General features: G+C 40.8%; 1 protein-coding gene across 1 annotated transcript; it reads left to right on the forward strand.

Annotated features, from left to right (window-relative positions):
• Window positions 1-3,891: 3,891 nt before the first annotated feature.
• On the forward strand, window positions 3,892-8,466 carry LOC124035005 (signal peptidase complex catalytic subunit SEC11A). Its single transcript, XM_046348393.1, has 6 exons — window positions 3,892-4,074; window positions 4,674-4,783; window positions 4,976-5,125; window positions 5,417-5,536; window positions 7,758-7,815; window positions 8,038-8,466. The coding sequence occupies exons 1-6, from the start codon at window positions 4,024-4,026 to the stop codon at window positions 8,086-8,088; spliced, it is 540 nt and encodes a 179-aa protein (XP_046204349.1). The 5' UTR covers window positions 3,892-4,023; the 3' UTR covers window positions 8,089-8,466.
• Window positions 8,467-13,633: the final 5,167 nt, after the last annotated feature.

A 13,633-nucleotide genomic window follows, 5' to 3' on the forward strand; every position in this document is an offset into this window, starting at 1 on the left:
AGGTTAGGAGAACTAACACAGCAGGTTAGGAGAATTAACGCAACAGGTTAGGAGAATTAACGCAGCAGGTTAGGAGAACTAACGCAGCAGGTTAGGAGAATTAACGCAGCAGGTTAGGAGAACTAACGCAGCAGGTGTCACGCCTTGGTCATTGTATTTTGTGTTTTCGTTATATATTTGGTCAGGCCAGGGTGTGACATGGGTTTATATATTGTATTTTCGTATTGGGGTTTGTAGTAGTTGGGATTGCAGCTGAGTAGGGGTGTTGTATAGGCTTGGCTGCCTGAGGCGGTTCTCAATCAGAGTCAGGTGATTCTCGTTGTCTCTGATTGGGAACCGTATTTAGGTAGCCGGGGTTTCACTGTGTATTTCGTGGGTGATTGTTCCTGTCTCTGTGTAGTTCCACCAGATAGGCTGTAATTTGGTTTCACGTTCCGTTTGTTGTTTTGTATTTTGTATAGTTATTTCATGTGTCACTTTTTCCATTAAAGTCATGAGTAACCACCACGCTGCATTTTGGTCCGACTCTCTTTCTACAAACGAAGAACGACGTTACAGCAGTTTAGGAGAACTAACGCAGCAGGTTAGGAGAATTAACACAGCAGCTTATTAGAATTAATGCAGCAGGTTAGGAGAATTAACACAGCAGCTTATTAGAATTAATGCAGCAGGTTAGGAGAATTAACACAGCAGGTTAGGAGAACCAACCCAGCAGGTTAGGAGAACTAACGCAGCAGTTTATTAGAATTAACGCAGCAGGTTAGGAAAATTAATGCAGCAGGTTAGGAGAAATAACATTTACATTTAAGTCATTTAGCAGACGCTCTTATCCAGAGCGCAGCAGGTTAGGAGAACTAATGCAGCAGGTTAGGAGAATTAACGCATCAGGTTATTAGAATTAACGCAGCAGGTTAAGAGAATTAGGTTAAGGTTAGGAAAAGGGTTAGGCTTCGCTAAAATGCTACAGTTATCCACGATGCGACAACTAGATTGAGATGTACTTTAGTACGTTTAGAGATGTACGTTTGAAAAGTGTTGAAATTTTACATTATCAACTTTCCGGTGTGTTCAAGGCTTCTTTTTACGGTCTATGGCGCGAGGAAACTGTGCAGACAAGGTGATCTGAGCTATCTGATTGGCCAGCAGTTACCTTCAGTTACCTTCTACCTTCAGACACATGGAATGGTTCAAAATGGGAACACTTTGCCTTCCCAGAGCTAGGGCTGCCGAATCAAGAGCACCTATCGCAGACAGTCCGAAACAAATAAAAGACGTTGGAATGCAAGGCTTTATCGTAGGGCTTTTTACAGAAATGTTTGGTGATCGATTAGGAATCCCTTGGAGATCAACAAGACGATCACGAATGACTGGCTGGTGATCACTGCGCTAGGCTATTATCCCCCTGTGCGTTCCCTCTGTAGAGAAGCTGCGTGCCCTGTTCTGTTCCCCCATCATTAACCCCCTGTGTGTTCCCTCTGTAGAGAAGCCGTGTGCCCTGTTCTGTTCCCCCATCATTAACCCCCTGTGTGTTCCCTCTGTAGAGAAGCCGTGTGCCCTGTTCTGTTCCCTCATCATTAACCCCCTGTGTGTTCCCTCTGTAGAGAAGCTGTGTGCCCTGTTCTGTTCCCCCATCATTAACCCCCTGTGTGTTCCCTCTGTAGAGAAGATGTGTGCCCTGTTCTGTTCCCCCATCATTATCCCCCTGTGTGTTCCCTCTGTAGAGAAGATGTGTGCCCTGTTCTGTTCCCCCATCATTAACCCCCTGTGTGTTCCCTCTGTACAGAAGCTGTGTGCCCTGTTCTGTTCCCCCATCATTAACCCCCTGTGTGTTCCCTCTGTAGAGAAGATGTGTGCCCTGTTCTGTTCCCTCATCATTAACCCCCTGTGTGTTCCCTCTGTAGAGAAGCTGTGTGCCCTGTTCTGTTCCCCCATCATTAACCCCCTGTGTGTTCCCTCTGTAGAGAAGATGTGTGCCCTGTTCTGTTCCCCCATCATTATCCCCCTTTGTGTTCCCTCTGTAGAGAAGCCGTGTGCCCTGTTCGGTTCCCCTGTGGGGAGAGATTCCCCGCAGAGAGAGTGATGGATGGAACACCATGTGGACCCTACGAGTCAGACCTGTGTGTCAACTGCAGGTGTCAGGTACACACACACACACACACACACACACACACACACACACACACACACACACACACACACACACACACACACACACACACACACACACACACACACACACACACACACACACACACACACACACACACACACACACACACGCAAACTCAATGCACGCAGATGCACACTCTCACACACACAAGGCAGACTTGTGTGTCGATGAAGAAATAATAATAATAATAATGTGTTATGCACATTCCACACATGAGAATCCCGGTGCTGGGTTAAAATAAAACAAAGATAAAGAAATTATAAGAAATTCCTGTAGCTATTAAGCACTGGGGACCCGCAATATTCTGTGTCCACGTCTCTCATTTCCTTAGAGTTGTGTGTCAATGTCAATGAACTGCTCAAATCAGAAGTGCTGATGGCAATTATACTGAACAAAAATATAAATACATGTAAACCCAACAAGATCCCCAAAATGTTGTGAACAAATTTGTTTCCATCCTTTTTAGTGAGTATTTCTCCTCTGTCAAGATAATCCATCCACATGACAGGTGTGTCATATCAAGAAGCTGATTAAACAGCATGATCATTACACAGATGCACCTTGTGCTGGGGACAATAAAAGGCCACTCTAAAATGTGCAGTTTTGTCACACAATACAATGCCACAGATGTCTCAATTTTGAGGGAGCGTGCAATTGGTATGCTGACTGCAGGAATGTCCACCAGAGCTTTTGCCAGATAATTTAATGTGAATTTCTCTACCATAAGCTGCCTCCAACATAATTTTTGAGAATTTGGCAGTACATCCAACCGTCCTCACAACCACAGACAACGTGTAATCATGCCAGCCCAGGACCTCCACATCTGGCTTCTTCACCAGTGGGATCGTCTGAGACCAGCCACGCAGAGAGCTGATGAAACTTAGGAGTTTTTCTGTCTGTAATGAAGCCCTAGTATGGGGAAAAACTCATTCTGATTGGCTGGGCCTGGCTCCTCAGTGTATGGGTCTATGCCCAGTCATGTGAAATCAATAGATTAAGTCCTAATGAATTGATTTCAATTGACCGATTTCCTTATATCAACTGTAACTCAGTAAAATCGTTGAAATTGTCACATGTTGTGTTTATATTTTTCTTCAGTATAGCTATAAGTGGTGCAATGTTTCTGGCTGTTCCTCCTTCCCTTGACCTTCCTCTCCTACCCTGCCTCACTCCCTCTGTCCTGTGACAGAAACCCTGCTCAGTCAGAGAGAGATGATGGGACCTGTCAATAGTTCACTGGATAAGGGTATTCTCTCTGTAGGTCACTGGATAAGGGTATTCTCTCTTTAGGTCACAGGTGAAGAATTTTCTCTCTGTGCTGGTGGATTTAATTGTCTCTTACAATATGGCAGGCTGGTGGCTACAAAGCCTCTCATTGGCCAATACATAGCAATCTTCCTAGTGATTGTCTCTCTGGTGAATATTATAATAACGTGTGCCAGCCTGTAGAAAGTTCTCTCTTGTTTTGTTATATTTCAGACATCATAGTTTTTTATGGTTTTAGAGTTTTCATACATTCATTGCAGTCGGCGCCCCACTGTCTGATTCATATCGCTTGATTTCTAATGATAGTTGTCGATAAGATCGACTGATTGCATTTGAATCGGGTGTTCACTACGTAAGTGAATGAAAGCTCTTAAAATTTGCATATCCAAACCTTCTGTCTGCCAGCCCCCGTATCGCGAAGCGACACCTCGACAAAATATTTTGAATGTGGGCGGAACTTCCGGCTGAGTGCACCCGGAAGATTTGGATGCAAGTTTCTCGGACGTTCACCCATATGTTCGATTTTTATGTATCGATCACTGGTTTTTATTTAATTTAGGTAAATTTATAAACTCAATACTGGGACGATGTTGTCTTTAGATTTCCTTGATGATGTGCGGCGGATGAATAAGCGCCAGGTATGTACGATAATATTGTTTTTGATGTTGTGTGAATGTGACTGATTCTTCCAAGGCTAGTTAGCTAGCTATCTAGTTATGCTAGCAACATTAGCCGGCTGGTTAATAGCACGTTGCCTAAAATGTCAAGTCGTCTACGCTAACTAGCTACCCAGCTTTCCGTGTGGTCTTAATCGTGTATAAAGAACATTGCCCTGCTAGTTATGTACGTTACATCGCCTATTAAACATGCATGATGAACTGGGTTGTCAAAATAAATAGCTAACAACCTTGCAAAATCAATGTAGCTTTAGCCAGTACAATTTCCTCTCTGCCTAAATATGGTGTTACTTCAGTCTTCTTCAAACCTGGTGCTGAGGACCTACAAAGTGTGCAGACTTTTATTCCAGCCTAAGTTATTAGTTTCTACTAGATTCTGCTGATCACCAAACCCTTTATTAACTGAAACATATGCATTAGTACTGGGTTGGGACAAAAGCCTGCACACCTTGTTAGACCCCAGGACCAGCTGTTGGTAGATCTAGTTATTATGAAGTTGTTATAAGCGAACACTAGCTTATCCTCGTCTCAGCCTGACAACCTGTCTTATTTGTTTTCAGCTCTACTACCAGGTGCTTAATTTTGGTATGATAGTGTCCTCAGCCCTGATGATCTGGAAAGGACTGATGGTCGTGACAGGCAGCGAGAGCCCTATTGTTGTCGTCCTCAGGTAAAGCATTGGTGTTGGATTTATGTAGATGGGGTGCTTTTCAATACACTCAAAGCGCTTTACATAGTAAGGGGAAATTTGCCACTTACAAAACTAAAGTGTAGCACCAACATACCTGCTGTTTGTCTGTAGCGCATCTGCTAATTTTCAGTAACCTGTCTATACTTGACTGTAACATGTCCTTGGTTTCAGTGGAAGTATGGAGCCTGCTTTCCATCGAGGAGACCTTCTGTTCCTGACAAACCGGGTTGAAGACCCCATCAGAGTCGGAGAGATTGTGGTCTTCAGGATAGAGGGCAGAGAGATCCCCATAGTACACAGAGTACTAAAGATTCATGAAAAGTTAGTCTATGATGTTTCTGTAGTTATTGAAATGCACTAGTTCTCTCTCGGGATAGTTCTTAGTTTGTTACAAGTTTTAGAAGGCCTACTTCCCCAAAAAGTTTGTATTGCTGCATAACACTCAGACTAGGCTCTAAATATTCTGTAATATTTCTTACCTCATATATGTTTTTTAAATATATGCTGGGTAACTGAATAAATGTCATTGTCAGAGCAACTTCACAAGCCGCTCTGGGGCCAGGAAATCGATGTATGACATCTAAACTAAATCTAAATGTTGTTTATCTCCAGGGAAAATGGCGAAATCAAGTTCCTGACCAAAGGTGACAACAACTCTGTAGATGACAGAGGGCTATACAAGCCGGGACAGCACTGGCTAGAGAAGAAAGACGTGGTGGGACGAGCCAGAGGGTGAGCATTTATCTCATTCCACCAGAGTGATACTATGCTTAGTCTGCTGTATGACTTCAGTCTCATGCTTCACTTCACTGGATCTATATGATACCATATTATTTAGTGCAAAATTAAACTGAACTTGAGTCTGCGCTCATCTAGCCTGTAAAGTGGAAGGGCTCAAGCATGGTTTAAAGTTCTCCATCACAGTGATGGATTTGAGATCAGTGTAAATCCGCAATAAAAATCTCGGGGAAAGGTGGGGGGGCTGATCTGGAGATCACATATCCTAATATGAAGTAATATTTTCCCAAATAAATGTATTATCAACTATGTTATTTTCTCTGTTACGCTGTGTGAACTGAACTGACATGCTGTAGCTGACACTCGGATGTTCAGATGAAAATGGCAGTTTAAAAGTTAAGAAAATGTTTTCCATTTGTCACATTCCTACACTTGAGGTGCATTCAAGGTCTGAGAGCAGTTTTGGCAAATGTATTTCGAAAGTGGGTTTGGCCTTTTTTATTTAAGAGGAGGATCCCAGTTTTCCATTGCAATCACATTTATTTCTCTACTCCTTCAATTATGCCAGTGGCATCATTTTAGAAATGCTCTGGTTACAACAGAGCATGGTTTAGGCACTTCTGCGCAAAGTAGTGATGTGTAGTTTGCGAACAAACTGCTTTAGGTTCTTTTTTGCAATTTTTTTCCCCCAGTTTATTGGACTCCCTGATGTGCATACTGCTGCTTTTTGATCTCCAGACATCAACTATCTGCAGATAAATTATAAAAAATATTCTCTGAAGATGCTAATTCCTCAGTGCAGGAACCATGCTGTGAGAAGAGACACTCATTCTGCACTACCCAATTTTTTTTCAGTGCTTTACATTTTTTTTGTCCTTTTATTTTTTGCAAGCCATCTAATAATTTGGTCAGGTAAAAATGTATTTGAATTCAAATTTCACGAACTGACATAATGGTAGGTAACATTTTAGGCTTTAAATTAAGGGTTGACCATTTTTCATGGTTTTATGTACATTTCTAAGCACTACTGATGAGCGGCCGCTTGGGAGCCAAATGAGAAGCTCTTTTAGGTGAAAGGAGCCAAATGATCCGGCTGACTGAAAATACTCAATATGCAACAGCTCTAAAAGGGGCAACTGTGTTTTAAATGGACAATGTCCGTTTGTAATAGAATCCTGGCAGCAGAGAACTGGAAGGAAAGGTGACCAAAGGAGGTGTTGGCTTTGGGGATGACCAGTGAGATATACCTGCTGAAGCGAGTGCTATGGGTGGATGTTGTTATTGTGACCAGTGAGCTGAGATAAGGCAGAGCTTTACCTAGCATAGACTTGTAGATGACCTGGAGCCAGTTGGTCTGGCGACGAATATGTAGCGAGGGCCAGCCGACTAGAACATACAGGTCGCAGTGGTGTGTGGTATAAGGCGCTTTGGTAACAAAACTGATGGCACTGTGATAGATTACATCCAATTTGCTGAGTAGAATATTGGAAGCTATTTTGTAGATGATATCGCTGAAGTCGAGGATCGGTAGGATAGTCAGTTTTACTAGGGTAAGTTTGGCGGCGTGAGTGACGGAAGCTTTGTTGTGAAATAGAAAGCCGATTCTAGATTCGATTTTGTATTGGAGATGTTTAATATGAGTCTCGAAGGAGAATTTACAGTCTAGCCAGACACTTAGGTATTTGTAGTTGTCCACACATTCTAGGTCATAACCGTCCAGGGTAGTGATGCTAGTCGGGCGGTTGCGGGCAGCGTACGGTTGAAAAGCATGCATTTGGTGTTACTAGCGTTTAAGAGCAGTTGGAGGCCACGGAAGGAGTGTTGTATAGAATTGAAGCTCATTTGGAGGTTAGTTAACACAGTGTCCAAAGAAGGGCCAGATGTATACAGAATGGTGTGGTCTGCGTCGAGGTGGATCAGGGAATCGCCCGCAGCAAGAGCAACATCATTGATATATACCGAGAAAAGAGTCGGCCCGAGAATTGAACCCTGAGGTACCCCCAAGGAGACTGAAGGAGACTGACTTTTACTTGTCATTTTCTAAGGTATCTTTACTTTTGCTCAAGTACCACAATTGAGTACTTTTCCCACCACTGTATTTAACTATTGAAGATGTAATGTTAGCTAATAATTTACTTGAATTGTACATCATAACAGCGACATGACATTGTCATGAAAATGTCATCTGATGTTGAATGGTCAATTTTGTCTCCAGGTTTGTGCCATACATCGGAATCGTTACCATTCTGATGAACGACTATCCCAAATTCAAGGTAAGATATTTTACATCGTCATCACTAGAAGGAAAATCACTTAAGGTTTTATGAATTGTTTACTAAATTCAGCCTTATTAGGGGCATTCTACTCTAAAGGTTAGAGAGCCTGACCAGCAGCCATACACTAAACAGTGGGAGAGCAACTGGCAGACGGAAAGCAGCTGGTTTCAGATCCTCGGAACAGGGATACTAATATTTTGTTGTTCTTCCCCTTCCCAGTACGCTGTTCTCTTCCTGCTGGGTCTGTTTGTCCTGGTCCATCGGGAGTGAGGAAGAGACTACCTAACTATCTGCCACGGAGGAAGAATTGGAAATCCCCACCCCACCATGCCTTTCAAGACAGAATTATGTTGATTATGTCAAATTAAGTTGCCTTTTCTCTACCATGTGTTTTGAATTGTGTCTAGAAATGTGGATAGTGTTTACATTATATAAAAACAAGCATTCATTATTTTTGTGAGGGAAATTAGATATAAGTTAAGTAGAATAAAGAGCTGTATTTCTTTTATTTTTTTCAGAACATGAATCCAACATTTTAGATGGTTAATTGTGTATTTTGTTTTCACATTTAATTAGGTTTTGCTTTGCTTGATATATTGAATGACAAGTGATATGTTTGACATTAAATATGACATCTGTTACCCTCGATCCTGCAATCTGGTAACTTATGCATCTAGTGTTTTTTGTCTTATAATCTATCATAACTTCACTAAAACACATTTGTGCATTTTCAAAATGCCATTATTTTACATGTAGGCTAAATATGACATTTACATTTGAGTCATTTAGCAGACTCTCTTATCTAGAGCGACTTACAGTCAGGGAGTGTGCAATTGGCATGCTGACTGCAGGAATGTACACCAGAGCTGTTGCCAGATAATTGAATGTTAATATCTCTACCATAAGTTGCCTCCAACGTTGTTTAAGAGAATCTTGCAGTACATCCAACCGGCCTCACAACCACATACCAAGTGTATGGTGTTGTGTGGGCGAGCGGTTAACTGATGTCATCGTGAACAGAGTGCCCCATGGTGGTTATGGGCAGACATAAGCTACAGACAAAAACAATTGCATTTCATAGATGGCAATTTGAATGCACAGAGATACTGTGATGAGATCCTGAGGCCTATTGTGCAATTAATCCGCCACCATGACCTCATGTTTCAGCATGATCATGCACGGCCCCATGTAGCAAGGATCTGTACACAATTCCTGGAAGCTGAAAATGTCCTAGTTTTTCTATGGCCTGCGTACACACCAGACAGGTCACCCGTTGAGCATGTTTAGGATGATCTGGATCGACATGTACGACATTGTGTTCTAATTCCCGCCAATATCCAGCAGCTTTGCACAGCCATTGAATCGGAATGGGACGACATTCCATGGGCCACAATCAACTTTCTGATCAGCTCTTTGCGAAGGAGATGTGTCACGCTGCATGAGGCAAACGGTGATCATACCAGATATTGGTGTTCTGATCCACGCCCCTACCTTTTATTAAGGTATCTGTGACCAACAGATGCAGCTTTGTATTCCCAGTTGTGAAAGCCATAGATTAGGGCCTAATGAATTTATTTACATTGACTGATTTCTTTATATGATCTGGAACTTTTAAATTGTTTCATGTTGTGTTTATTTACATTTACATTTAAGTCATTTAGCAGACGCTCTTATCCAGAGCGACTTACAAATTGGGTTTATATTTTGGTTCACTATATATGTGCAGTCAAAAGTTTGGACACACCTACTCATTCAAGAGATTTTATTTTCTTGGTTTGAGGTTGTAAATTGGGGAGGCAGCACTCCATCACTCCTTGGTCAAATAGCCCTTACACAGCCCGGAGGTGTGTTGGGTCATTGTCCTGTTGAAAAACAAATGATAGACTCACTAAGTGTAAACCAGATGGGATGGCGTATCGCTGCAGAATGCTGTGGTATCCATGCTGGTTAAGTGTGCCTTGAATTCTAAATAAATCACTGACAGTGTCACCAGCAAACCACCATCACACCTCTTTCATGCTTCACGGTGGGAACCAAACACGCAGAGATCATCCAGTCACCTACTCTGCTTCTCACAAAGACACGGCGGTTAGAACCAAAAATCTCAGATTTGAACTCATCAGACCAAAGGCCAACTAAAGCATTTATTTGGGCTGCAATTTCTGAGTCTGGTAACTCTAATGAACTTATCATCTGCAGCAGAGGTAACTCTTGGTCTTCCTTTCCTGTGGCGGTCCTCATGAGAGCCAGTTTCATCACAGCGTTTGATGGTTTTTGTGACTGAACTTGAAGAAAGTGTTGTTGAAATGTTCTGTATTGACTGACCTTCATGTCTTAAAGTAATGATGGACGGTCATTTCTCTTTGATTATTTGAGATGTTCTTTCCATACTATGAACTTGGTATTTTACCAAATAGGGCTATCTTCTGTGTACCACCCCTACCTTGTCACAACACAACTAATTGACTCAAACGCATTCCACAATTTAACTTTTAACAAGGCACACCTGTTAATTGAAATGCATTCCAGGTGACTACCTCATGAAGCTGGTTGAGAGAATGCCAAGAGTGTGTAAAGCTGTTATCAAGGCAAAGGGTGGCTACTTTGAGAACTTCAAATATAAAATATATTTTGATTTGTTTAACACTTTTTTGGTTATTACATGATTCCATATGTGTCATTTCATAGTTTTGATGTCTTCACTATTATTCTAAAATGTAGAAAATAGTTCAAATTAAGAAAAACCCTTGAATGAGTAGGTGTGTCCAAACTTTTGACTGGTACTGTATAAATATATATGTATATATATATATTTTTTTTAAACAATGTTCTGAACCGATGTTTGCCCTTTTGACATACAGTGCCTTACGAAAGTTTTCATACCCATTGACTTCTTCCACATTTTGTTGTGTTACAACCTGAACACACAATAGCCCATAATGACAAAGAGAAAACATGTTTTAAAAAATGTTTGCATATTTATTGAAAATACAATACGGAAATGTTTCATTTACATAAGTGTTCACACCCCTGAGTTTATATATGTTAGTCACCTTTGGCAGCGATTCCAGCTGTTAGTCTTTCTGGGAAAGTCTCTAAGAGCTTTGCACACTTGGATTGTACAATATTTGCACTTTATTATTAATTTTTTATTATTCAAGCTCTGTCTGGTTGTTGTTGATCATAGCTAGACAGAAATATTCAAGTCTTGCCATAGTTTTTCAAGACGATTTAAGTAAAAACTGTAACTAGGTCACTCAGGAACATTCAATGGCATCTTGGTAAGAAACTTTAATTCAATGGCCTTGTGTTTTACGTTATTGTCCCGCTGAAAGGTGAATTTGTCTCCTGGTATCTGTTGGAAAGCAGAGTGAACGAGGTTTTCCTCTAGGATTTTGCCTGTGCTTAGCTCCATTCTATTTATTTTTATGTTAAACAAACTCCCCAGTCCTTGCCAATGACAAGCATACCCATAACATGATGCAGCCACCAGCATGCTTGAAAATATGAAGAGTGGTGCTCAGTGATGTGTTGTGTTGGATTTGCCCTTAAAACATAACACTTTGTATTCAGGACATACAATTAAATTATTTGCCACATATGCTGTTATTTGCTGTTTTACTTTAGGATGAATGTTTTGGGCTATTTTATTTAATTCTATGGAGACTGCATTATTTTCACTCTGTCATTTAGGTTAGTATTGTGGAGTAACTACAATGTTGTTGATTCGTCCTCAGTTTTCTCCTTTCACAGCCATTAAACTCTGTAACTGTTTTAAAGTCACCATTGGCCTTATGGTGAAATCGCTGAGTGGTTTCCTCCCTCTCCAGCAGTTAGGAAGTACGCCTGTATCTTTGTAGTGACTGGGTGTATTGATACACCATCCAAAGTGCAATTAATAACTTCACCATGCTCAAAGGTATTTTCAATGTCTGCTTTTGTGATTTTTACCCATCTACCAATAGGGGCCTTTCTTTGCAAGGCATTGGAATACCTCCCTTGTCTTTGTGGTTGAATCTGTGTTTGAAATTCACTGCTCGACTGAGGGGCCTTACAGATAATTATATATGAGGGTACAGATATGAGGTAGTCATTTAAATAAAACATGTTAAACACTATTATTACGCACAGAGTGAGTCTATGCAACTTATTATGTGACTTGTTAAGCAAAGTTTTACTCCTGAACTTATTTAGGCTTGTCATACATAACTAAAGGATTTCATTATTATTAACTCAAGATATTTCAGAATTACATTTTTTATGAATTTGTAAGAATGTCTAAAAGCATAATTCCACTTTGACATTATGGGGTATTGTGTGTAGGCCAGTGATGCAAAATCTCAATTTTGTCCATTTTGAATCATTCAGGCTGTAACAAAACAAAGTATGGTCAAAGGGTGTGAATACGGTCTGAAGACACTGTATATGCTCTCATGGTGGGGAGGAAGAACTAAGAATAAACAAAGTTACTATGAAGATGTTATGAAGGATAAATATTTGCCTCTTCAAATGAAGCGTTTTAAAGCTTTGGGACGCAACCTGACAAAGGGCCTTATTCAATAAACACTGTACAGCATCCAAATATTATTGAGACGCTGTCAAACAGTATTCCTCCCACACCGTTAAAATTGTTACACAATAATAAAATAAATACAACCATATTTTATGCATTATTTATTGACAGATATTAAGGCAGATTTTGCTCACAGTCTTCATTTGATTGACCCTTTACAGTTTCCCTGATGGTATGAGTTAAAATTCTAATTAACCGTGGGTGGTCACAGTCTTAAAATTATCTTGCATTTCTGGAGGATGTTGCTAATGTAGATGATAGAAGGTTTGATGGTGGTAGACTGGGATTTGAAAGCACAGCAGTTACCGCAATTTGTTTTACTTCACATTCAGACAATCTTAAAAGGACATGCAGTCTAGATGTGGTTTGCTTATACCGTTTCTAATTTATCTAATGGTGAATCCTTTAGGTCTTTATATAGAATACTGGAAATCCCTCCAGCATAGTCTAATCCCCATCAAAGGGTTAATCAGGTATGTTTGTGGGACACCAACACTTTCCAGGTCTCTAGGGAATTACCTGCATTGACTCAGTCTGTAGGTACTTCACATATCCTTCAGGCACTTTAAGATGAAATAACCTCTAATCCTTGAGTCCTTCAAATTCATGGCTTCCATGCGAGTCGCGTCCAGATCGACCATAGACCTCAATCAACCTTTCAAGTATTGTCCTTGTCAAGTAATTTAATTTATTAAGAGACAGTTTCCCGGTCACAGATTAAGTTTAGTCCTGGACAATGAAGCAACTTGTAATTTTATTCCTTTTGTGTTATTGAAAATGGCTTGTAAGTAAACATTTTCATGGTTAAGTTTACATCTGTTGTATTCGGCGCATGTGACTAATACAATTTGATTTGATTTGATGGAGATTTTACATTGACCATGCTTTTATTCCAGAACTAGGCTTAATCTTTGCCCTGAGAATCCGCCCCAAATGTCTGAACGTACTTTGTCTCTCTTGCATCAAACTCCTTCATCAACGCACTTGGTTGTCTTGATAGTCCATTCATAATATCCTCATTTCTGTCACACAAACCCACGGCACCCAAGCTAAATGAAGGAACAGCGTGACTGGAGTCTTGGATGTCAAAGGTTAGACAGGGGACAATACCAAGTAGTAGGCCTAGTTGTCTTACTTAACTTCCCAGTTAGCACCCTGAAGTGTCAAAAAGGACACTGTCTCAACAGATTTAATTCTAGGGTGAGAATCAGCAAGTCCTCTTCTGCATCTCAAAGGGCACCC

Source organism: Oncorhynchus gorbuscha, linkage group LG05 (assembly GCF_021184085.1).
Source record: "Oncorhynchus gorbuscha isolate QuinsamMale2020 ecotype Even-year linkage group LG05, OgorEven_v1.0, whole genome shotgun sequence".
In the NCBI taxonomy this organism is placed as follows: domain Eukaryota; kingdom Metazoa; phylum Chordata; class Actinopteri; order Salmoniformes; family Salmonidae; genus Oncorhynchus; species Oncorhynchus gorbuscha.